At 64.6% G+C, this 23151-nt stretch overlaps 12 protein-coding genes across 12 annotated transcripts; 6 read left to right on the top strand and 6 right to left on the bottom strand.

Annotated features, from left to right (window-relative positions):
* The first annotated feature begins 412 nt into the window (after positions 1–412).
* On the top strand, positions 413–1072 carry AMSG_01328 (uncharacterized protein). The gene has a single exon (XM_013906481.1). The coding sequence runs from the start codon at positions 431–433 to the stop codon at positions 998–1000; it is 570 nt and encodes a 189-aa protein (XP_013761935.1). The 5' UTR covers positions 413–430; the 3' UTR covers positions 1001–1072.
* Positions 1073–1085: 13 nt separating this feature from the next.
* On the bottom strand, positions 1086–2183 carry AMSG_01327 (uncharacterized protein; the record flags this gene model as incomplete). Its single annotated transcript, XM_013906480.1, has 1 exon — positions 1086–2183. The coding sequence occupies one exon, from the start codon at positions 2181–2183 to the stop codon at positions 1086–1088; it is 1098 nt and encodes a 365-aa protein (XP_013761934.1).
* Positions 2184–2298: 115 nt separating this feature from the next.
* On the bottom strand, positions 2299–3105 carry AMSG_01326 (uncharacterized protein; the record flags this gene model as incomplete). The annotated part of the gene is made up of 1 exon (XM_013906479.1): positions 2299–3105. One exon carries the CDS (start codon positions 3103–3105, stop codon positions 2314–2316), a length of 792 nt encoding a protein of 263 aa, XP_013761933.1. The 3' UTR covers positions 2299–2313.
* A 146-nt stretch (positions 3106–3251) lies between these two features.
* On the top strand, positions 3252–4982 carry AMSG_01325 (STE/STE20 protein kinase; the record flags this gene model as incomplete). The annotated part of the gene is made up of 2 exons (XM_013906478.1): positions 3252–3357; positions 3537–4982. The coding sequence occupies 2 exons, from the start codon at positions 3252–3254 to the stop codon at positions 4886–4888; spliced, it is 1458 nt and encodes a 485-aa protein (XP_013761932.1). The 3' UTR covers positions 4889–4982.
* Positions 4983–5679: 697 nt separating this feature from the next.
* AMSG_01324 (lysyl-tRNA synthetase) lies at positions 5680–7419 on the bottom strand. Its single transcript, XM_013906477.1, has one exon. It carries the CDS (start codon positions 7406–7408, stop codon positions 5810–5812), a length of 1599 nt encoding a protein of 532 aa, XP_013761931.1. The 5' UTR covers positions 7409–7419; the 3' UTR covers positions 5680–5809.
* A 283-nt stretch (positions 7420–7702) lies between these two features.
* Positions 7703–13362, top strand: AMSG_01323 (uncharacterized protein; the record flags this gene model as incomplete). Its single annotated transcript, XM_013906476.1, has 2 exons — positions 7703–11050; positions 11088–13362. 2 exons carry the CDS (start codon positions 7703–7705, stop codon positions 13344–13346), a joined length of 5607 nt encoding a protein of 1868 aa, XP_013761930.1. The 3' UTR covers positions 13347–13362.
* A 392-nt stretch (positions 13363–13754) lies between these two features.
* AMSG_01322 (retinol dehydrogenase 12) lies at positions 13755–15042 on the top strand (the record flags this gene model as incomplete). Its single annotated transcript, XM_013906475.1, has 1 exon — positions 13755–15042. The coding sequence occupies one exon, from the start codon at positions 13755–13757 to the stop codon at positions 15024–15026; it is 1272 nt and encodes a 423-aa protein (XP_013761929.1). The 3' UTR covers positions 15027–15042.
* Positions 14350–15659, bottom strand: AMSG_01321 (uncharacterized protein; the record flags this gene model as incomplete). Its single annotated transcript, XM_013906474.1, has 1 exon — positions 14350–15659. One exon carries the CDS (start codon positions 15657–15659, stop codon positions 15051–15053), a length of 609 nt encoding a protein of 202 aa, XP_013761928.1. The 3' UTR covers positions 14350–15050.
* A 113-nt stretch (positions 15660–15772) lies between these two features.
* On the bottom strand, positions 15773–17385 carry AMSG_01320 (delta-5 desaturase). Its single transcript, XM_013906473.1, has 2 exons — positions 17014–17385; positions 15773–16656 (listed from the first exon to the last, which is right to left on the bottom strand). Exons 1-2 carry the CDS (start codon positions 17359–17361, stop codon positions 15796–15798), a joined length of 1209 nt encoding a protein of 402 aa, XP_013761927.1. The 5' UTR covers positions 17362–17385; the 3' UTR covers positions 15773–15795.
* An 87-nt stretch (positions 17386–17472) lies between these two features.
* On the bottom strand, positions 17473–18723 carry AMSG_01319 (uncharacterized protein). Its single transcript, XM_013906472.1, has one exon. It carries the CDS (start codon positions 18370–18372, stop codon positions 17494–17496), a length of 879 nt encoding a protein of 292 aa, XP_013761926.1. The 5' UTR covers positions 18373–18723; the 3' UTR covers positions 17473–17493.
* A 577-nt stretch (positions 18724–19300) lies between these two features.
* On the top strand, positions 19301–20416 carry AMSG_01318 (ribosome biogenesis protein RLP24). The gene is made up of 2 exons (XM_013906471.1): positions 19301–19466; positions 19781–20416. Exons 1-2 carry the CDS (start codon positions 19323–19325, stop codon positions 20201–20203), a joined length of 567 nt encoding a protein of 188 aa, XP_013761925.1. The 5' UTR covers positions 19301–19322; the 3' UTR covers positions 20204–20416.
* Positions 20417–21687: 1271 nt separating this feature from the next.
* Positions 21688–23074, top strand: AMSG_01317 (NAD kinase 1; the record flags this gene model as incomplete). The annotated part of the gene is made up of 1 exon (XM_013906470.1): positions 21688–23074. A coding segment is annotated over one exon (1373 nt), but the record flags the coding sequence as incomplete, so codon positions are not given.
* Between the last annotated feature and the right edge of the window lie 77 nt (positions 23075–23151).

The raw sequence follows: 23151 nt of genomic DNA, 5'->3' as shown, positions 1-23151 counted from the left end.
TTGTTGGTCGCTCCAAGAAAGACTGCGTGGCACAGCGCGGCCGAGCCATAGTGCTCGGCCGCGCCTGCAGTGCCATTGCAAGGACCCCTGACTGCCACACCTGGGCCACATGCCTGAGTTGCGAGAGCCGATGGGCTGGCGGCGCGCCCTGTCACAGAAGCACTCGCGCTGCACTGCAGCAGTGCAGCAGCTTTGCGTGGTACTGGGCGGTGGATGGTGGTTGGGGCGGGGAGCAACTACCGGCTCATGTCCGGCTGGCGAAACCGACCTTTACAAAAGAGCACTCGTGAATTTCGTGCACATAGCTGGGCCAGCCCCCGTTTGGGCGATTCCCCGTTTGGGGGCGCCAGCTCTCGCCCATAAAACCACCACCGGCCGTACCGGCTACGATACACGCATGCATGCATACAACCACATCTACAAATTTTACATGGCCACTGAGTATCACATCGTCGTTCTGGGCTCCGGCGGCGCTGGCAAGTCTGCCATCACCATGCGCTACCTGCACAACCACTTTATTCTCCAGTACGACCCCACGATCGAGGACTCGTACCGCAAGCAGGTGGTCATCGACTCGGACGCCTGCCTCCTCGACATCCTCGACACGGCTGGACAGGAGGAGTTTTCGGCTCTCTCTTCGCAGTGGATCCGCTCCGGTGAGGGATTTATCATCGCGTACACCATCACAGACTCGAAGTCGCTCGAAGAGGCCCGCGAAATCCAGGCCCGCACCCTGCGGGTGAAGGACGCCGACGCCGTCCCGACTGTCATCGTGGGCAACAAGGTCGATCTCGAGGACCAGCGCACAGTGAGCACCGCTGAGGGCGTCGAGTTTGCAAAGTCGGTCGGTGCCTCGTTCTTTGAGACCTCGGCCAAGGACAACATCAACATCCACGAGACCTTTGCCGCACTCGTCCGCGCCATGCGCGAGACTCGCGCCAAGGCCGCCGGCAAGCTGCTGCCCAAGTCCAAGCCCAAGAAACGGTGCGCCATTCTCTGAGCGCATCGAACGATCACCTCCTCTCTTACTCTTCCTTAATCCTCTGCACGTCTCTGTAAACGACAATGCTCCTTGCTCATTCTTGCTACTTTTGCTCCCACCGCTCGGCCGCCATCGAGCCGGGCACCGGCTCGTACCACTCCGGATGGTCAAGCGACGGATTATAGCGATAGTCCATGAACAGCTCAGCAGCGTCGACGTCAATGTCGCGAGTCGCGAGCATGACCATGCCCTGCTGGATGACGCCCAGCCCGGCTGTGGTCATCAGCGTCCTCTGCTTGCGCACGTACACGTTCGGAATGAATGCCCGGTGCGCGCCAGGCATGCTCTCCATAAAGTCAAAGCCCAGCCACATGACGTTTGGCTCGAGGCCGGTCGATGCCGCCGGGTGGTTGACAAAGTGCATGAGCGCAAACGGATTGACCCGCGCCTGCGCCGCCCCGGCGGCATGCACAAGCTGTGACTTGCCCGTCTGCTGCATCTGCCGCCGCTTGCGCAGCCGCAGCGCGAACTCGTCGGCCGAGATGCCCGCCCCGAACACGCCCTTGGCGTCGAGCACCGTGTTGTCGAACCGAGCCATCAAGTAGTCATTGTCCGCGTCGACATTGGGGAAGTTTGGCATCAGCCGCATGTCCAGCGGTGGGTACACAATCCCGGGGTAGAAGCCGAGCACAGTCCCGGCCTTGATCACCCCGGCCCCGCGCCGCTCGACAAACACGCCCAGCCCAGCCGCAGGATGCGCCACGCTCGACGGCTTCACAGTCAACGTCCACGGTGCACCGCCAGACTCCACCACCACGCTTCCAACCACCTCGCGCGGCGCGCTGTCGGCCTCGACGCCCATGTCGCCGCGCGCCGCAACAACCTGCTCAAACAGCGCGTCAACTTGCCGGCCCACCAGCTTAGCCACAACCTCCTTGAGCAGGCCCGGCGGTTGCGCCGCCACAAAGGCCGCCTCATCCTCACCTCCGCGCCCAACACCCTCGATCTCAACCGCGCCGTCGTGCGCCCGCACTGCTTCGCCTGCGCTCACCCCGGCCTGGTGTGTGGTAAGCACCAGCGCCCGGAACACGTCGTGCCGCTCGACCGCAGCACGACCGCCCTCTCCCGACTGCAGTCCTGTGGAGACCCGGTCTGCCAGCGCTCGCACCACCTTGTTCCACCCTGACCGCAATGCCTGCATCTCTGTACGCTTCCTCTGGAGCCAAGTGGGTCGCTCACAACAGCTGCCAGCTTCCATCTCGGCCTCGCGCCACCAAGCGTAGCTCACAGGCTCCACTCGTCCGCTCGGCAGCACATCGAATTGACATCGTTTACACCCAAGCGTTCGGGAGCGGCCGCGTCTCCGCCATCAGCTGCGCCATCTGCTGTGCCGCATGCGTCGTCGAGACGCCGCGGAACGGCCGCTGGATGGCCACAGGCGCAACAACAGGCGCAGGCTCGCCGGCGTAGGCCGAGGCCTTGTGCACCCGGTACTGAGCCTGGTAGCTGGAGACTGCGTGGAAAGAGGCATTGGGATCAGTGAGATGATCAGCTTCATGATGAAGGCTCGGCTCACTCACGCCCCGGAGCATCGCGCCCGTCGAGTCATCTGACGCCGCTGCTGCCGCTGCCACGGCCGCAAGCGCTTCCTGTGTTGTCGATCGGCCCTGGAATGGGTAGCCAGGGCGAAGAGGGGGCTCAGCCGGACTCTGACCAGCAGCAGATCCCACAGCTCCAGACGCGCCGCCGTCCGACGAGGTCGGCGGCGCCGCCAGCGCCCGTGGCGAATGCGCCGCCTGTGTCGCCGTTACACCGCGGAATCGGAGGCTCACGTCAACCGTCGGCCGGCCGTGCAGCTTCTGAATGGGCGCTCCAATCTGGGGATTGATTCTGCCAGCCTGTCCGCTTGCATAAGCGTCCTGCGTCGTTGTCCGCCCGCGGAATGGGAGCCTCGGCCGCTGAGCGGCGGCAACGGCCACCTCGGCGTCAACCTCGCCAACGTTGCCTGCCGTCTGCGTCACGTCGATGCCGCGGTACGCACGCGCTGTCTCAGAAACTCCCTTGAACGGGGCGCCCGTCTGTGTCAGATGGTCTGGCCGATGATGCAGAGCTTGTTTGTGCATGCTGCAAGCTCGTCAGCGTCGAGTCTGGTACTCCCTCTCACTAGTAGTCGACGGTTGCCACGAATCAGGCGATCAATGAATGTGCCACCCGCGTCGCCAGCAGAGTCGCCTACGTCCACCCACCCGCACGCTCGTCTCTACCGCACATGGCCTATTTTCAGCCGTACGAGCTCTTTTCAACCGAGGACCCGCTCAAGGCATGGGAGATTGGAGACAAGATCGGCGAGGGCTCGTTCGCCGTCGTCCACAAGGGTATGTCCGTGCTTCATCCCCCTTCCCTTGCGCTTTCCGCCAGCCTGTGCCTGGAGGCAGCCGTTGCGAATTTTCAAATTTAGTCCCCCCGCATTTCCCCCCTCTGCCCTCGTTCGACAGCCAACGTCATGCCTCACCCTCTCCCTCCCCTGCGCCCCTCCTCCTCTTCGGTCACCCAGTTCGCAACCGCGAGACGCGTGAAATTGCTGCCGCCAAGATCATCAAGTCTTGCAACACCTCGGCCATCAAGGAAATCCAAGCCGAGGTCGAGGTCATGATGCGCGGAACGTCACATCCCAATATGGTCACGCTTAACGCCACCTACAACCGCAACGGGAAGATCTGGATCATCATGGAGTACTGCGGCGGCAACTCGGTGTACGGCATCTACCAGCGTCTTCGCCGCCCGTTTACCGAGAACATGATCAAGTTTGTCATCCGCGAGTCTCTGCAGGGCCTCGATCACATGCACCGCTCCGGCCTCATCCACCGCGACATCAAGGGTGCTAACATCCTCCTCACCCATCGCGGTGAGGTCAAGCTCGCAGACTTTGGTGTTGCCGCTCAGCTGACTCACTCCCGTCAGCGCAAGTCGACGCTTGTCGGCACCCCCTACTGGATGGCGCCCGAGGTCGTGTATGACGGCGCCACCTACGACTCCAAGGCAGACATCTGGTCGCTCGGTATCACATGCATCGAGATGGCCGAGCTCAAGCCGCCCAACTCGTCCATCGACGCCACAACCGCCATGTACCTCATCCCCAACCAACCCTCACCCAACTTTGCCAAGCCCTCCCGTTTCTCGCCTGAGTTCCGCGACTTTGTCCGCCGTTGCCTCCACAAGAACCCGGCCAAGCGTCCGTCCGCTGCAGAGCTCCTTGCGCATCCCTTCCTCGATGGCGCTGTCATCGACGAGATGCAAGCTGCCGTTCAAGAGGTTCGCGGTGCAGGCTCTAAGGGCTCGTGGGCAAAGGCCCAGCGTGAGCTCGAGCAGGCCGCCGCAAAGGCTGCTGCCGTTGTTGCTGCCAAGGCCGCCGCAGATCTCGCCGCACAGAACGCCGCAGATTCAGACGCCGCCGCCGCGTCTACTGCTGCAACCACTGCCGCTGCCATTGCGTCCGAGCCTGCACTCGTTGTGCCGGCCGAGACTCGTGGCCCGGCCGTCTCTGCTGCGATCTCTGCTCCGTCCAAGGACGATCTCGCCGCCCAGCTCCGCTCGCAACTCGCCGCCGCCCGCGCCATGGAGCTTGATCTCATGCAGCAACAGCAGCAGTACCAGCAGGCCCAGCTTGAGGCTGCTCGCGCCCGCCGCGCCCGTGCCCAGGCCGACTCGGACGCTCGCCTCGCCGCCCGCGCATCAGCTGTCTCGTCGCCGTCGGCCGTGTCATCCGCCGGCCTCCTCCGTGAGCGTAATGCCTTTTCGCCGCGCGCCGCATCCTCCGCCTCGCCCAAGCACCACTCGCCTGCAAAGCTCGCTCATCGCTCCGCAGCCCATGCTTCCTCAACGCAGCAACACTTTATCCGAATGTGACAAAGCTCGTTATCCCTTTACGGTACGGTCGTTCGGACGCGTTGTCGCGCGTCTCAAAGTGAACAATTCAATGATGCTTGACTTCCAAATCACCGGCCGACGCTGTGCGACGCCTGCTTGGCCTGTGGCTTGAGGTGGGAGGCGCGCCCGCACGTGATGGCGGCCGACACGTAGACTCCCCCGCCTAAAAGATGCCCGAGTTGTCGTCGCGGTGACGGACGCCTGGGAGCATGGGGCGAGGCGCGCGAGGTGCCGTACAGCGCCGATCCGGAGGAGCGGTGGGCGCGAACGGTGCGGAGCTTGTCGTTGACGACCCCGACGACCGGGAGGGAGAGCATGACAGAGCTGACCACAGCGGCCGGACAGGAGAGCGGGAGGACGTTGCGGATCTTCTTGTGACGCACGAGCTTGCCGGTCGGCGTGGCCGCGCAAGTGGTGGTACGTCATCTTGGACGCCGCGCTCATCAACGCGTACGCGCTCTACGCTGATGCGAGCCCACGCCCCGCCATAACTCTCGTGGCTTTTCTCCCCGACATCATCGACACCCTCGCCGCCAGCGCCGACGCGGTCTGCTCGCGCCGCCGCGCAAGCGGAAGCGCACCTCTGCAGCGGCTGCTCATCATCATCACCACTCTCCCCAGCAAGCCGCTCTGCGATGCGATTGCCTCGCCTTCCGGAAGCTTCATAGCAAGCAATGGCGGCCGCGGACCTTTGCGCCGCGTGCGGCGTCCATCGCTGCATCGCCGACTGTTTTCTGTTGTGGCTCACCAGTGGCCACAGCAGCCATCAACACGTTGTACTGCTCTTTATTACCGCGATTGATGGACGTTGCGACGTCTGTGGAGCATCGCGGGTCACGGCTTGCGCGATGGACAAATATATCCGTAAAAGATAAACGCAAGCAATCTGCTTGTCTTCTTCTACGGCACAAAGCCGACCACGTCGCGGAGCGACGTCGCACCCGTTAGGAGCATCACAAGCCGGTCCAGCCCAAGCCCGAGCCCGACCGTGTTTGGCATGCCGTACGCCAGCGCGTTGCAGTACGCCTCATCAGGCGCAGGCACCTCTGGATCGGCGCTCACTCCGGTCTCAGTCTGGCCCTCGAACCGAACTAGCTGCTCCAGCGGGTTGTTGATCTCATTGTACCCGTTTGCTACTTCAACCGGTCCCAGAAAGAGCTCAAACCGATCCGCCACGCCAGGAGCATCCTCGCGCTCCTTGGCCAGCGGAGAGAGCAGCAGCGGATGGCCCGTCACAAACATCGGACCGGCAAGCCCAGCCTCCACATGTACTCCCCCAAGCTTATCCAGCAGCGCGCTTGCCGTCATTCCATCCGCTACGTTCTTGCTCACAGCCTCACACGCCACAGCCGCCTCGCGCAGCACCTTCCGCAGTTCGTCCGTTGGCAGCTCAAGATCAAGATCAAAGCCGAGGCCAGCGTTGAGCGCTTCCATGAACTCGACGCGACCAAAGGGCTCCGACGCCGCTACCTCGCCCGCGCACTCACTTCCGCCGGCCGCATCCAGAGCGGCCGCGTCAGCCGCAAAGCCGCGGACCATGTCCTCAGTCAGCGTCATGAGCTTGTCAAGGCCTAGCCGAGTTGTGTACAGCTCGGCCATCGAGAACTCGGGAAGATGTGTCGGATCCACGCCCTCGTTGCGGAACACCTTGCCGACCTCGTACACCGAGTCAAGGCCGCCCACCACGAGCTGCTTCAAGTATAGTTCCGGGGCAATGCGGAGGACCTTTTCGCGCTTGGTTGCCTCGTGGAAGGTCACGAATGGACGCGCCGTTGCCCCACCGGCCGCAGCGCCCAGAATCGGCGTCTCCACCTCGACAAATCCGTCGCCATCAAGCACCCGCCGCAGCCGCTGCAGCATCCGCGCCCGCACCCGCACCGCCTTGACAATGTGCGGTTGAAGTAAGAGCTGGCCCGCCCGCGGCATCGCTGCAAGACTCTCCGCCCGCCGCATGCTACCGGGCTCCGGCAGTGCCTCCGCCGTCACACACGGCGCCTCAACCCGCACCTCGGATGGAATGAGCGCAAGCTGTCCACGCTGTGTCCGGCTCGGCACGCCCGTCACCGCCACACAGTCGCCACGCGCAAGCACCTCCATCGCCCCGCGGAACGCCTGCTTCGGCCCGTCAAACGCCTTGGCCGTCGCCATCACCTGCACCGCCGCCTCGCGTTCGTACCCGCTCGCCACGTCCACAAAGTACAGGGACTTGGACGCAGATCGCTTCGCGACCACCCGCCCGCGCAGCACCACTGGCTCATTCGGCATTGCCTCTTTCTCAAATCCGCCAAACGCTGCCGTAAACGACCCAGCATCGTGCACAGCGTGCCCCTCGGGCACCCGCGCGTATCCGGTCCCGCCCGCAAGCCATCCCGCCTCCGCGGCCTCCTCCACCTCGGCCACCCGCACCCTGTCCACCGCCACCGCGCCCATGCTCCGCCGTACCGCTCCGCCTCGTCCCTGCCACAGCATCGTCCCCACCATCCGTCTCAATCTCAGCATCTCTGTCCACCTCGAGCGCAGTGTGCTCCCAACTCGCTCGGTACGCGTCAGCCAGCCCCCCCCCCCCCCCTCTCTCTCCTCTATATCTCCTCTCATCCGTTGTCCTTTACAGCAGGGCATCCTCGCTCCCTTTGCCTCCCCACGTCCTCGCCCATTCTCTGGACCCGGCGCAGGAGGGCAGGAGGCGCGCACTCGCAAATTTTGAATTCAGTTTGGCGCATTCCCCACAGCCCAGTCAGCTAGCTTTCCCAGCCCACCGCCTTTCCTCACACCCACCACTTCCTTGCGTTACAGATGGACTTTGTGCTGGAGCTTCCGTCGCCTGTGCGGAACCCAGTTGTAGTGCTGGACGAGAACGTCGACACGGGCCAAAGCCGCAAGGCCGCCGTGGCCATGACCATTCCGTTCGGGAGCCGGGCGCCACTCTCACCGCGGACCAACGTCGACCTTGGCACGAGTGCTGCCAGCGGAGCTGACAAGGCCAGTCTGTGCGCCGAGCCATCGGTTCCAACACTTCGGCTCAAGAACTTTGCCAAGACGCCATGGATCGAGTTTGGGCATGTTGCGCCGGGGGCAGAGGCTACAGCCACACTTCGCATCGTCAACGACTCGGCGCGGGTCGCCTCCGTCTCTGTCGACCGCCCGCCCAAGGCTGGCTTTTCGGTCGCTGTTGACTCGTTCGATGTCGACCCGTCGTCAGCGTTCGATCTGGCCCTCACCTTTGCGCCCCAGCAGCCCGGCGATGCCACTTCGTGTATTACCTTTCGATGGGGCCGCTACCGCCTTCAGGCCAAGCTCCTCGGGTACTGCAAAGCGGCCGAGACCGTCGCGCCACGCCAGCGCCGTGGTGGCAAGCGCCCGTCACGCCGCCGTCCGCTTCGGTCGCAAAAGGCTCAATTGCCATCCAACGTGGAGCCGGTCTCCGTCCCAGTCGCATCCAAGCCTCTGGCATCGTCGTCGGACAACGTCTCGGTTGACGCTGAGAACGAGCTGATGGACTCGTCACTTGAGCTCATCGCCAAAAAGTGCAACGAGATGGATGCCGATCTTTGCGCCCGCAAGCTCTCGCTCGATGACCTCACAGCAACGGCCAGCAACACTGAGCCCGAGTTTAAGCTCCATGTTGCGGCCCAGCCGACTCCCCGGGCCAAGAGCAACTCGCTGCGCAAACGCGCAGCGTTTAACGCCTCAGTGGCAACCCAAGGCAAGAGCTCGACTGCTCGTCCGCGTCCTGGCCGCTCGCTGCGGCTTGTCAAGCCTGCTCGCGCGGCAGCATCGACAGCCCGGAAGTCGATCAACCCGTTTGTGGCCTCGGGCTTCTTTGATGAGCAGTGGCTCGCCAAGGAAGAGCGTGGCTTTACCTCGTGGCTCAACTTTATGTTTGCTCATGAGCGTGAAATGACTGACACTCCTGGTTCGGCCCGTCTTGCCGACAACCCGGCCGAGTTTGATCGGCAGCGCCGGCTCAACGCCACGCGTGAGGCTGCGGCCGCGCTCTGGCGCAACGGCGACTTTGGTGCCACTGCCGCCCGGCTCGAGGCTGAAATCTCTGGAGGCCGTCTAGCCATGCGTACCGACCGTGCTCCGCACTTGGACGTCGGCCTTCGCTCCACCGCCTGCAGCCTTATCTGCTCGTACAACCCGCAGTGGCTCCGGCTTGGCCTGGAGGTTGTCTTTGGTGAGCTCATCACCATCGAGGCAGGGAGCCTCGACGCATACCTGGCGGTCTTTGTTCAGACCCGACTGTTGGCCGACCCGGCACTTGCTGCCGAGTACGCTGGTCTCACTCAGGGCGTGTTCAAGCCCGGCTACGATGCCGCGGTCCAAAAGTTCACGCTCGGCAAGCTTCTCTTGCTTGTTCTCTTCCTCGATCGTGCTAAGAGCCGCAGCCTTCTGCCGTCCTCGCTTCCTCTCTTCCGCAACGAGGCCACGGTCAAGTCGTCGCGCGCCCTCGTCTACGCCTTTGCCAAGGATTTTCTCTCTGGCGAGGGTGATGTTATGCGCCACCTCGGCCACCTCGGCTACGTCCTTGAGTGGGAGCAGGCGCCGCTTGAGGAGTTCTCGTTCGAGGTCACCAACATCAAGGTCGATCTGACCGATGGCATCCGTCTCGCGCACCTCTTCGACGTTATGGTCAAGCCGGTGGCGCCGCTCAAGGACACGCTCCGGCTCCCGGTCGTGGCCAAGATGCAAAAGTTGCACAACGTCAAGACTGCACTGAAGGCGTTCTCACAGGTCGGCGTCACCTTTGCCGGCATCAAGGGCGGACTCAAAGCCAAGGACGTTGTCGAGGCTCACCGCGAGAAGACTATGGCCATGCTTTGGCGTGTCGTCGCACACTTTACTCTCCGCGATCTCATTGACGAGCCGGCGCTGAAGACCGAGACGGCGCGCCTCAAAGCAGCCCGCGGCGAGACGTCTGGAGCCGATGCGTCAGCCACCGTCATGTACTTTAATGACGAAGCGTCCAAGCTGGGTACTCTCATGGAGTGGGTCCGCACCATCTGCGAGCCGCATGGCGTCACGGTCCGCAACTTCACCTCGTCGTTCTCTGATGGCCGTGCGCTGTGCCTCCTTGTCTCCGAGTACTACCCCAACGTGCTCCCTGTCGATGAGATCAACATGCACACCACTGTCACGCTCCAAGCCGACCAGGAGGCCAACGTGGCATCAGCGGCGGCGGCGGCGGCCGGAGACGGTCGCTGGGCAGCATCGTTCTCACCCACTATCGGCCGCGACTACAAGCGGGCCTGTGGTGCGGAGCGGCGCAACTTTGTCACTCTCCGCGAGGCCATTACCGAGCTTGGCGGCATCCCGTCGGTTGTCTCAGCATCGGACATGTCCAACACGGTGCCTGACGAAAAGCTGGTCATCACGTTTTTGGCTTATCTCTCCTCGCGGCTGCTGATGCTGGCTCACGAGAACCGTGCTGCGCGCACCATCCAGCGTGCGTGGGCGGCCATGAAACTTCGTGCTTTGATGGCCAAGCAGGAGGCGGGCATTGTTCGGCTCCAGGCTGTCGTCCGTGGAGTGCTCTGCCGGGCCAAGCTTCGTGCTGACGCTGTTGCTGCTGCGGATGCCCGGCGGCTCGATGCTGCTGTGTGCATCCAAGCTTGGTTCCGTGGGTGCCGGGCGCGCACGGCGCTGCGCGATGCGACCGCTGCTGCGGCTGCAGAGGCCGCAGCTGTGCGCATCCAGGCACTGTGGCGTGGCTTTGCTGCCCGCTCCGTGTTTGCTTGCCGTGTTCGTGCCGCCGTTGTCCTGCAGTCGGCTGCCCGCATGGTGGCTGCCCGCACCAGCTACCTGGCCACTCGTGCTGCGGTCATCTCGCTCCAGGCGTTTGGCCGCATGATTGCCACCCGCCGCGAGTACGTTGTCACTCGCTCTGCGGGGATCACCATCCAGACGACGTGGCGCGGCTACATGGCCCGCAAGGCCGCCGCCGGCAAGATGTCGGCCATCATCACGCTCCAGGCGGCCGCCCGTGGCATGATCGGGCGCCGTGTCGCCCGCCAGGCCCGTGCCGCCATTGTCATCCAGGCGGCTGCCCGCATGGTGGCTGCCCGCACCAGCTACCTGGCCACTCGTGCTGCGGTCATCTCGCTCCAGGCGTTTGGCCGCATGGGTTGTCACCCGCCGCGAGTACCGCACTACTCGTGCTGCTGTGATCGCCATCCAGACGACGTGGCGCGGCTACACGGCCCGCAAGGCAACGGCGCGCCAGCACGCTGCCATCATCACGCTCCAGGCGGCCGCCCGTGGCATGATCGGGCGCCGTGTCGCTCGCCAGGTCCGTGCTGCCATTGTCATCCAGGCGGCTGCCCGCATGGTGGCTGCCCGCACCAGCTACCTGGCCACTCGTGCTGCGGTCATCTCGCTCCAGGCGTTTGGCCGCATGGTTGTCACCCGCCGCGAGTACCGCACTACTCGTGCTGCGGTGATCGCCATCCAGACGACGTGGCGCGGCTACATGGCCCGCAAGGCCGCCGCCGGCAAGATGTCGGCCATCATCACGCTCCAGGCGGCCGCCCGTGGCATGATCGGGCGCCGTGTCGCCCGCCAGGCCCGTGCCGCCATTGTCCTGCAGTCGGCTGCCCGCATGGTGGCTGCCCGCACCAGCTACCTGGCCACTCGTGCTGCGGTCATCTCGCTCCAGGCGTTTGGCCGCATGGTTGTCACCCGCCGCGAGTACCGCACTACTGGTGCTGCTGTGATCGCCATCCAGACGACGTGGCGCGGCTACACGGCCCGCAAGGCAACGGCGCGCCAGCACGCTGCCATCGTCACGCTCCAGGCGGCCGCCCGTGGCATTATCGGGCGCCGTGTCGCTCGCCAGGTCCGTGCTGCCATTGTCATCCAGGCGGCTGCCCGCATGTTTGCTGTTCGCACCAGCTACCTGGCCACTCGTGCTGCGGTCATCTCGCTCCAGGCGTTTGGCCGCATGGTTGCCACCCGCCGCGAGTACCGCACTACTCGTGCTGCTGTGATCGCCATCCAGACAACGTGGCGCGGCTACACGGCCCGCAAGGCAACGGCGCGCCAGCACGCTGCCATCGTCACGCTTCAGGCGGCCACCCGTGGCATGATTGCGCGCGTCTACACCCGCCGACTCCGTGCCGCCATCACCATCCAGGCGGCTGCCCGCATGTTTGCTGTCCGCACCAGCTACCTGGCCACTCGTGCTGCGGTCATCTCGCTCCAGGCGTTTGGCCGCATGGTTGCCCGCCGCGAGTACCGCACTACTCGTGCTGCTGTGATCGCCATCCAGACGACGTGGCGCGGCTACACGGCCCGCAAGGCAACGGCGCGCCAGCACGCTGCCATCATCACGCTCCAGGCGGCCGCCCGTGGCATGATCGCCCGCCACCTTGCCTCAACGCTGCGTGAGACGGCGGCCAAGCGCCGCGCCGAGCACGTCGCGCGGTTTGCGCGTCTCACATCACTGCACATGTCTGCTCTCCGCATCCAGCGAGCCTTCCGCGCCTTTGCTCTCCACAAGTCGATGCTTGAGCGCGTGGACAAGGTTCTCACACTCCAGACCTGGTTCCGAGCCTGCCTCACTCGCAAGGCCTTCCTTGCTAAGCGCGCGGCTGCGCTGTCCATCCAGCGTGCTGTGCGCGAGTGGCTCTCCCGCCGCGCTGTCGCCGCTGCCAGGATCCAAGCCTTGTCTCGCGGCCGGGCTGTGCGTGTGCGCCTTGCAGCCCAGAACGCAGCCGCAACTCGCATCCAAGCTTTGGCCCGTGGCGTCCTTGTCCGTCGCCAGACCGACGACCGCCTCGCCAACCTGCGCTCGCGCCTCCGTGAGATCAATGCTTCGGTGACTGAGGACATGAAGCTGGGCAACCGGACCCAGGCCGCACTCGCCATCCTGCTCACGTCGAAGCACCTGACCCACATCCATAAGGCTTGCTCCAACCTCGAGGTGTCGACACGGCTCTCGTTTGTGTGCTGCGATTCGCTCGCCGGCAACGACGCGGTGCCCATCATCTTCACCCTCATCAAGTCTTGTAACCGCTCCAAGCCGCACGTCGAGCTGCTCAAGATTGCGCTCAACATCCTGCGCAACCTCGCCCGCTGGCGCACCGTCGACCTTGTGCTCTCCACACCGGGCTCGGTCGACATCATCATCGAGCTCATGCAGATGTACCGTGACAAGGTTGATATCTTCCTCCGCTGCCTCTCGCTCATGCGTCTGCTCGCCGCCAAGCGCCGCCGCGCCGCCATCATCGTCGCTGTTCCGCTCGCCGTCCGCCGGCTCACCTCCATCCAGTCGATTCTTAACCGCAAGGCAACCATGGAGCGCAAGCTTGCGGCCAAGCGCAGGCGCGCTGGTACCGACAAGCCCTCACCGGTCATCCAGTCGGCCGAGCAGCTCAAGTCGCTGCTCTCCACCCTCGGCGCCGCCGCAGCCTCCTCCGCCGCTGCGCCCTCTAAGTGAATGCTTTTGTACACTCGTCGCCATGCGATGCTACTTGTGTGACACTTCATGTGTCCACTGCTGTGCCTGTGGCGCCTGCTTTGTGGCTCCCACCGCGACCGCCGCCCGCGCCCGCCTCGCTGCCCACGTTGCCCTCTCTTGCTCACCCACCGCCGCCGTCGCCGGCCAATACCGCCCGCTGCCGCAGCGATCACTGTTTGCAACCCCGTCGCACTACCCCGCAGCCCCTCCTCTTCCCGTGTCGTCGTCCCTTGTCCCCATGGACGGCGCCTCGCCGCCGCCGTCGTCCGCTTCTGGACCATCGGCCAAGCGCGCCCGTAGCCCGTCGCCGCCGCTCCTCCCTTGCCCGTCGCCCAAGCGCCCTCGCGGCCTGGCCAGGTCCGGCTGCTCCGCACTCGGCTCGCCGCCATGAACGCTGCACGAGGAGCTGCTGCCGCTGCAGCCCTCGCCCTCGGCCTGCCGCTGGTGGCTTGGCCGGCCACCTTTGCCCTCGCCACCCGCCTGCCCGAGTATGTCCACCTTGTCAAGGCCCGCCCGGGTGCAGCTGCGGCTGCGGCGGCTGCTGCCGCCCTGCCCACTGCTGCCGCCGGCCTCGGCCTCGCCCACGGCTACGGCTGCGGCCTGTTGTCATCCTCTGCTGCTGCCGCCGCCACCTTTGCCGCCGCCTGGCTCTACGCCGCCACCCGCCTCGTCGACGCCCGCCCCCCGGTCCCTCCCTACACCTCCATGCTCCCGGCGCAGGCCTCGCCGCGGCTCGCGGTCGTCACCGGCGCCACTTCGGGCATCGGCGCGGCATCGGTCAATGTCCTTGCCCGCGCAGGTCTCCGCGTCATTTTTACCACCCGCTCTGAAGAACGCGGCGCCCGCCTGGCTGTCCCGGGCTCGGTCACCTACTGCGTCGTTGATCCCAACGAGCTTGCCCAGGTCGCCGCCTTTGCCGACGCTGTGGTTGCCGCCTCGCGCGGCGAGCGAGCGCCCCTGCTCAGCGACGAGGCCGCATCCTGGCTGGTCGATGCCGGCGGCGTCCACATCCTTGTCAACAACGCCGGCTTTTTCCCGCGCCCCGCCCCGCTCACAGGTGACGGCCTCGAACCGGGATTCCAGGTCATGCATCTCTCGCACCACCTCCTCACTAAGCGGCTAGCCCCGGTCCTGAAAGCTTGCCAAGGGCGCGTCATCAACGTCGCCTCCGAGGGCCACCACTTTGCCACTCCGCGGACACCTGGCGAGCCGACAAGCGTCTTTGCGCCCGAGCGCATTGCCGCGCCCACAAAGTCCAGCCTGCTCTCCTACGGCCACAACAAGCTCGCCAACATCCTCCACACCCGCTACCTGCGCGACGACGGCATCGCCGCTTTCGCACTTCATCCTGGCGCCGTCGTCACCTCCATCTGGACCTTTCCGTACGCGCTCGGCTTTCTCGGTGCGCCGGTGCGGGCCATCCAGCGTGTCGTCTTTGATGCCACTGCTTCGCTGGTCATGAAGACTGCCGAGGAGGGTGTCAGCACCGTTGTCTATCTTGCTCTTGCTCCGCTCGACCACCTAGACTCGGACCTGTACTGGATCAACCTCGCCGGCGCCGACGCCACCATGGCCTCGCCGCTTGCCCGCTCGGCAGACCTCGCCCGCCACCTCGCTGAGCTCTCAGACATCCTGCTTGCCGAGCGCGGCCTGGAGTAAACCGTGCCTGATCGCCTCTTGCGCCTAGCTCTTCTCTGGCATGTCGAGCATGACTATCGGGTTCTCCGCATCCTGCGCCACCGGATAGACCCGCACCACCAGCGCCCTCGCCGACGTCGTCAACGGCTCACGGCTCGGCCCGGCCGCGCCCGACGAAGAGGCCGGTGCCGAGCCAGGTGGTGCACGAGCCTGCGCTGCTGGCGGTGCGTCCTCGTCCACCTTGCGTGCTTTGCGTGCCCGTCCGTCTTCGTCCTCCTCGCCGGGCAGCTCGCTTCCGACGGGAGCTCGCGGCCGCTTGCCCGATGCGACGGGCCTGGCAGCCGGGCCCATCCGCAGCCTCAGCAGCTCGCAGCGGGCGGTCTCTGCCGCAGCAGGCGCCCAGCGGACGGTGGCCTGCAGCAGCGATCCGACTAGAACTCGCGGCGGAAGCGCGTCGTCGAGCTGACCTGGGCGCAGGGCCTCAGCAACCGCCAGTGTCTCGGCCACCAGTGGGCGGAGAAGCGGGAGGAGCTCATCGCGGACCATGGCCATGCCCAACCACTCGAGGTCGGCAGGGCGGACGTGGAGGATCAGCGGCAGCATCTTGGTCTTCCCCACTCGGATGTATGCTACGTTGCGCTCGTACAGCCGCATCGCCGATGAACACGACTCGAGTTGTCGTCGTCGATGGGGAAGACAAGTGCTGCCCGCAGGCTGACCGCGGCGCTGTGCGGGCTCGTTGCGGGCTCGCTACCGGCTGCAGGCAAGAGGGTGAAGCCTGTTTACAAAATTACTCCTTGTGGGCGTGCTCGCCGGCCGACTTGCCGACCTCATCGAGGTTGCGGAGCGTGTCCCACAGTGTCTCAAAGTAGCCGCGCGTGTCGTACTCGAGGCCGTGGTCCTCGACCCACTTGCGGACGCGCGGCACAAGCTTGAAGAACCGGTACTGCGGCATCTGCGGGAAGAGGTGGTGCTCAATCTGCTGGTTGAGGTGGGTCATGACAAAGTAGGTGATGAACCAGTTGCCCGGCGAAATGTTGGTGGTGTGCTCGACAGAGAACCGAATCCAGTCCTTGGTCTCGCCCTTGTGGACCACCGGCTTGTGGGTGTGCGAGAGGGCAAAGTTGGTGAAGATGTACATGCCGCCAAAGAGCGCGCCGCCGATGTACATCATGAGCGTCTTGGCCAAGCCGAGATGCGGGAGGACAAAGTACGCCACGCCACCGTAGCGGACTGCCAGGTAGAAGAGCTCAGCCCACTTACCCTTGCGGATCATGTAGCGCGGGTGGAGGAAGAACTGCCAGCCGAGCGTGACGAGCAGAGTGACGACCGGGAGGAAGAGGTAGGCCTGGAAGCGGAGCCAAAACGGGTTGCCCTTCTTGGCGATCTCAGCGTGGAACGCCACCAGCGGCAGCGTCTTCAGGTCCACGTCATGCTCCAGGTGCTGCGGCATCGCATGGTGCCGGTTGTGCTGCGACCGCCACCAGCCAGCCGACATCCCGTCGCCCACGCCGTACACAAACTCCTGGATCCGCCGGTCGAGCCACATGTACCCGGTGCCGGACCCGTGCCCAAACTCGTGCATGAGCCACCCGCAGTGCCCACCGGCGTACCCAAGACAGAGCGCAGCCGTAAAGTACCACTCGGCAAACTGGTGTGGCATACCCCCTCAGTGAGTCGTTGTCGCTCCTTCCCTCTTCCCCCCCCCCCCCTTCCCTCACCTCTGTCTCTTCCTGACCCAACAAGAAGGATGCCAACGTGGCACCTTGGCGCCTTGGGCTGCCGGCAACACCGCAAGCTCTCCCACCTCCTCCCTCTATCCCCCCCTCCCCCCTCCGCCCCCCCCCCCCTAAAGCCACATGCACAAATATCTCCCTTCCCTGCCCCTCTGCATGATCTGCATGTGCCCGTCCATCCCCCGGTACGGCGCCTACGGAAGAGGCCGGCCATGCAAGACATGGATGACGGCAGGCAATGCGGTTTTTCGCCCCGGGACAAGCTGGCGTACCATGAGCTTGAAGGCCACCCAGTGGCAGAAGAAGAGAAAGGCGAAGCGGTAGGCAAGGTGGATGTACGAAGGCTCAAAGTAGCCCTCGTCCACAAGTTGCTGGCGGAAGATGCGGAAGTCGCGCTCAAGCGGCGACAGCGGCTGAGTAGCCGGCCGCGACTTGAGCGTCTTGAGCCACTTGTAGGCACGCGGCGAGCGGCCATGGAACTCGTTGAAGGCCACCGTGGCGTCGCTGCCAAAGTAGAACTTGAACACCCCACCGCCCGGGTGCTTGCCCTCGAGCGACGACACATCGTAGATGCGCCCATCGATGGTGATCTCCTTGGGCTCCGACGTCTCGTGAACCATGTTGAGTGCGAGAGAGAGAGAGAGGTGCCAGCGCGTTCGGTTCCGTCACGCCCCGCTTTCCTGCCAGAGTCGGCTGCGGGTGCGAGGCTAGCCGCCAGCGGGACTGGCTTATTTGCTCGAGCCATGCCTTTATTACAAGGCCAAGGCCTCGGCTGCAACGTAAGAAATATCGCCCTGATCCGCGCGCTCGCCAGAGAGCAGCGCAGTCGATTGGCCGACTCCAGCGGCCTGGCTGGCGGGTGCGGCGGCTTGGATGGACGGACCCATGGCCGAGATGGTCGAGTCCGTGTCAAAGTCGCCGCCGTGGTTGTCGCGGTCTTCAGCGTCTTGGCGAATGATGTCGACATCCCAGGCCTCGAGCCAGTCAGCAGCGTTGGAGATGGCGGTCGAGACGCCGGCGGTTCCGCTTGTGGGCCGGATTTTCTTGAGCCGGAAGAACAGCAGAGCCATGGCGTAGATGAGCACAAAGTTGACGGCAAAGAGAATAAGCGAGTACATGGAGATGTACATGGCGTCAGTGTAGGGCTTGGAGCGGAACCAGAGGACAAGGCCGTAGGCGACGTACATACCCGAGAGGCAGATGGGAGGGAGGAGCGCGGCTGAAATGGCAACGCCGACCAGGGCCGAGATGCCGCCGCCGGTTGTGGCTAGTGCCACGCCAGCGCCTGACGGGATGGCAAGCGCAATACCGGCGTACACACCCGAGGCCGTGCCGCGCGAGATCTGCTCGTTGGTACCCCACAGATCCGGGAACGGCCACGCGCCAAAGCCCCAGAGCATGCCAAACAGGTAGCACAGCGCAAAGCCGATGATCTCATTGCGCAGGCCTTTGCGGACCATGGCCGCGTCGCGCATGGCCGTGCCAAAAGTCACCGCCATGATAGGGCCCATCAGCGGCGAGACCAGCATCGATGCCACCACCACCGCCGGCGAGTCTGTGGCGAGGCCGACGTCGGCAATGAGGGCAGCGACAACCACAAAGCCAAGGTAGTTGAACGTCAGATGATTCATCGAGTCGACAATGTCGTAGATCTCGTCCAGTGAGAGCCGATCCTGGACCCTGTACTTGCGCTTCTTGCTTCCCGAGACCAGCCGCGGCTTGGTCCCTGCAGCGCAATGATGTCGATGACACCGACGTCGACGCCGATGCCACGGGCCTCCAGCCGCGAGACCACCTCATCCGTGTGCTTGTCCGCCGTTCGGAACAGCAGCAGCGAGTTGGTCTCGCCCGTAAACGCCGCCAGCCCGTGGACATGCGTCTCGCTACCCAGCAGCATCGCAATCTCCGCCGCCCGTTCATGCGGGAGCGTGACCTGCACCTGCCGTGGCATGCCTGCTCACACGCCTGACTCCTGTGAAACCTTGCCTACCCTCGCAATAGAGGGTGCGTTGGTGGTGTGTGGGGTGGAGTGGGGTGGCGTGCGAGTGTGTGTGTGTGTGTGGGGTGGTGGTGGAGGGGGCGTGGCGTGTGTGTGTGCGGCGTGGCCGTCCGCTCGTCTGCTGACCGTGCTGCTTTCAAAGAGGAGAGCGCTACCAAAGCGCTTTCGTCTTTTTGGTGCCCAGCCATGCAGCAAGCTCCGGCGCCAAAGGCATTGATGGACGTCTTTTGCAAGTGATTCCGCTCAAGCCCCCAGCCTGATCAAGTCCAGCCCAGCCTGATCAAGTCCAGCCCAGCCTGATCATTGCCCCCAGCCCAGCCCAGCCCAGCCCAGCCTGATCAAGCAGTCGATGTCTTTCCCACAACAATAACCCTATCCCCTGCTAATCCAAGCCTAGAAGCTCCTATTCCCCCAACGCCAACCCCAACCTCTACCCATGCCGTAGCCATGCCCACACATCCCCCCCCCCCACAGATCGGCCCCCCCCCCCGCCCTCCCCCAACCCCGCCCACTCGCCACTCTCTCGCCTCTCACCGTCACCACTGGCCACCCCTCTTTTCCCCGCCCCCCCACCCGGCAACCATGCGCCTGCACAAGTGCTGGTTCTGCTCGGCGACCATCTACCCGGGGCACGGCATCTCTTTTGTGCGCAATGACGCTACCATGTTCCGCTTCTGCTCCTCCAAGTGTCATAAGAACTTCAAGATGAAGCGCAACCCCCGCAAGGTACGCCTGCTCCTGGCCTGGCTGGATGGGCCCGAGGATGATCCCGGGCTCCCTCCCTGGCTCTCCCCCTGGCCCCCTCCCTGTGGTCCTACACGCCGCATGCCTGATATTTCTTGCCGCCCACCCCCTCCTTTGCCTTTCCCTCGTCCTCTTCTACGCTCTAGCCACCATTATCTTCCTCTATCTTCCTCCCCCTTGCCACACTCTCCCCCACTGCCGCCGTTCCTTCCTGCCCCGCTGATGATGGCGATGGCGGCGGCCATCACTCCGCCACACCACTCACCGCCACTGTTTCCTGCCTCGGCTCGCCACAGGTCAAGTGGACCAAGGCCTTCCGCAAGGCGCGGGGCAAGGAGCTTGCGGTGGACTCGACGTTTGACTTTGAGCGTAAGCGGAACCGCCCTGTCCGCTACAACCGCGAGCTCGTCTCGGCGGCGCTCAAGGCCATCAAGCGAGTCGACCAGATCCGTGCCGCCCGCAAGAAGGCCTTCTACAAGAAGCGCATGGACGCAGTCAAGTCGATGCAGCGCAAGGCCGAGGAGACTGAGATTCGCACCAACATCTCGCTCATCGCTCCGCAGGGCACCGCCGATCTCTCCGTGGAGGAGATGGCCCAGACCGTCACCCGCACCGTCGCCGAGCGCAAGGCCCGCTCCACCCGCGTCATCGCCTCGGCCCGCCGCAAGGCCGGCGCCGCCAACATGTCCGAGTCAGACTCGGACTCGGAGGCCAACTGATCGCCCTATTCTGTCCATTCCCGGCGGTCGGCCAGAGCGCCACAGAGACCTGCGGCCTCGGCACTGCAGCCGCGCCCGCAGCCGCCTCCCTCCCGCCCTTGCCTCCTCCAATCCCATCCCCGCCACCATCCTCTCATCTCCACCGCCACCCCCTTTACTCCACCCCCACACCGGGCCTCTCCACCCCCATCCATCAAATCCTCCTGCACCAAACACTTCCCCCTTTTCAATCGTCCCATCAGCCTGACAACTCCGCTCTCCGCTCCGCTCCACGCACCACCACGTGGCCTGGAGCGACCCCACCCCACCCACCCTTCCCCCCCTCCTCCCCCCCCTCCCCTCCCCCCTCCCCCGTCCTCTTCCCTCCCTCCCTCCCTCCCTCCCTCCCTCCACACCCGCACGAATGGACGCGGGCCTTGGGGAGCTGCTGGCTGCCGCTGCTGGAGCTGTGGGCGGACCAACTGCTGCCGTCGCCGCTGTCGCCGCTCTTGTCCTCGCACCATGGCTCATCATCCTCTTTGCGCTGGTTCTGCCGCGCCTGGCCCACTCGCCACCGGCGGATGTGCCGCTTCCGCCGCCGCCGTCGTCGTCGTCGTCGTCATCAACGCCGCCGTCGCCCACAGCGGCGCATGTCCGCCCCGCTGCCCGGACGGTGGCTTCGGCGCTCCGCGATCTGGCTGGCCGCGGCTCCCGGGCCCAGTCATACCCACATCGGACAATCGATGCCCACGCGGTTGTGCCTGGACTTAAGCTCGTTGATGTAACCGGGGCAAGCTCTTCGGCAGTCGCCTCGCCGTCACCTACTATGCCAGTCGTCCTCACCACAGCGCCAACACCTGTGCCGACGCTACTCTTTGCGCCGCCGCCGGCAAAGACCGGCAAGCGCTCGGTCTCGACGTCTGCAAGTGAGGTCCATGCTGCTCTCTACGGGCCGCCATCAGCCTTGCCCACTCCAGTTGTCACGCCGCGGTCCAAGGCGCTCGCCAAGCAGACCCGCGCCCGGCGGAACACCTTTTCCACCAACCTTGTTCCCGCTAACCTGCTCAAGCCTGGCCGTCCAGCCGATGCGCACCACGAGTCGACCACTCTCTCGCCGCTCTCCATCGATGAGTACACCGTCGGCGGTTTGACGCCTGGAACCTCGCGCTCGATCACCCCGGACTCATCGCTCGGCGACTCGATGCCGTCGACCGCAGGTCCGAGCTCGGATGACGAGGATGGAACGTCTGGCGAGACACGCTCACGGTCTGCACTCTCGTCGGCAGAGACTGACCAGGCCGATAGCGGCGACGACGTCGACAACGTCGAGGTTGTCTCGATGAGCTCCTCGCCCAAGTGGAGCAAGCCGTCCGGCGAGCGCTCCGACTCAGGCTCGGACGACGGCGCCTGCTCGACCAGTACCGTCCAGAGGCACGACCCGCCTGTTGTCTCGGCACAGACCTCGCCAACGGCCTCCGAAAGCGTCGAGCCGTCGGCTGAGATGCCGATGATGAGGACACAGTCGCTGAGCGCTGTCTCCAGCAAGCCGCGGCCGTCCAGCCTGCTCTCGGTCCACTCGCGGCAAGTGAGCGACTCGCAGCTGCCTATCTCTCCGCGCTCCAAGGCCGGTCTGCGACTGACGCGGTTCTCCGGCTCGCAGCAGAATAATGTCAAGGTCGACGTCGTGCCCGATGCCCAGATTGAGACTGCCGAGCTGCTCTCCAAGGTCCGCATGGCGTGGGAGACGACGCCGCTCTCAGTCTTTGTTGTCAAGAAGTGGCAATCACCCGAGGTCTCGCTCCGGGCGGAGCAGCTCATCCGAATCCTCATCAACAAGTACAGGCTCACCGTCTACGTCGAGCCGGTTGTCAAGAGCTCCGACTACTCCGACTGGGACGGCGTCCATGCTCTACCGGCCGAAGGTGTCGACGTGGCCACCATTGTCGACTTTGTTGTCTGCCTCGGCGGCGACGGCACACTCCTGCACTCGACAACCTTTTTCTACAAGTCGGTTCCGCCTATCCTCTCGTTTGCACTCGGCTCGCTCGGCTTCCTCACACCGTTCTCGTTCCAGCGAGCTGAAAAGGTGCTCAACAAGGTGCTCGAGGGCGGGTTCTTCCTCACCCTCCGCTCGCGGCTTGTTTGCTCCATCATCGAGGGCTTTGCCCTCGACGAGCACGACGAACGCAAACCACTCGCTCAATTCCAGATCCTCAACGACATGGTTGTTGACCGCGGGCCTGCCGCTTCGCTTGCCTCGCTCGACATCTTTTGCGATCACGACTTTATTACCAATGTCCAGGCTGACGGCATTATCGTGGCCACCGCCACTGGCTCAACCGCCTACTCGATGTCGGCCGGTGGCTCCATTGTCCATCCGGGTGTACCATGCATTCTGCTCACCCCCATCTGCCCCCACTCGGTCTCGTTCCGCCCCGTCGCTCTCCCGTACTCGTCCACCATCCGTATCCGCGTTGCTGATAACGCGCGCAACACCGCGTGGGCCTCTTTTGACGGTCGCTCCCGCACCGAGCTACTCCACGGCCAGACCCTGCAGTGCTCCGTCTCACCCTGGTCCGTCCCCACCATCTCCAAGGTCTCCGAGACTGCCGATTGGCTCGTCTCGCTGCGCCGCAACATGCATTGGAACAAGCGGACAAGTCAGAAGCCCATGGGCCCCGTCAAGTCCAGCCGCACACAGAAGAGCAAGCGTAGGGCTGCGCGCCGCCACACCACAAGTCTGCTCTCCACCTCGCCGCTCTCCACCTCGCCGCCCTCAACCTCGGCCAACGCCTACAGTGCTACATTTGATGACGATGCCGCATCTGACGCTCGCCCTCACGGCGATGGCGCTTCTGACAACACTGGGCCGCAATAAACCTGCATCTGCTTGCCCTCTTGCCGTCAAGCCTACCGCCACGGCTTGCATCACACTCCTTCCTCCGCATGAGACCGCATCAGCTACCCCT

This window comes from Thecamonas trahens, assembly GCF_000142905.1.
Source record: "Thecamonas trahens ATCC 50062 unplaced genomic scaffold supercont1.5, whole genome shotgun sequence".
Lineage (NCBI taxonomy): Eukaryota > Apusomonadida > Apusomonadidae > Thecamonas > Thecamonas trahens.
Note: the sequence above shows the minus strand (reverse complement) of the source record. Positions and strands in the feature narration are given on the sequence as shown.

Coding starts and splice junctions, on each gene's coding strand:
- AMSG_01324 (XM_013906477.1), bottom strand. CDS start 7,408: ATGCTGAGATTGAGACGGATGGTGGGGACGATGCTGTGGCAGGGACGA.
- AMSG_01319 (XM_013906472.1), bottom strand. CDS start 18,372: ATGAATCATCTGACGTTCAACTACCTTGGCTTTGTGGTTGTCGCTGCC.
- AMSG_01328 (XM_013906481.1), top strand. CDS start 431: ATGGCCACTGAGTATCACATCGTCGTTCTGGGCTCCGGCGGCGCTGGC.
- AMSG_01318 (XM_013906471.1), top strand. CDS start 19,323: ATGCGCCTGCACAAGTGCTGGTTCTGCTCGGCGACCATCTACCCGGGG. Junction 19,467..19,780: donor TGAAGCGCAACCCCCGCAAG/GTACGCCTGCTC, acceptor GGCTCGCCACAG/GTCAAGTGGACCAAGGCCTT.
- AMSG_01320 (XM_013906473.1), bottom strand. CDS start 17,361: ATGGTTCACGAGACGTCGGAGCCCAAGGAGATCACCATCGATGGGCGC. Junction 16,657..17,013: donor GGGTGGCCTTCAAGCTCATG/GTACGCCAGCTT, acceptor ATGCCACACCAG/TTTGCCGAGTGGTACTTTAC.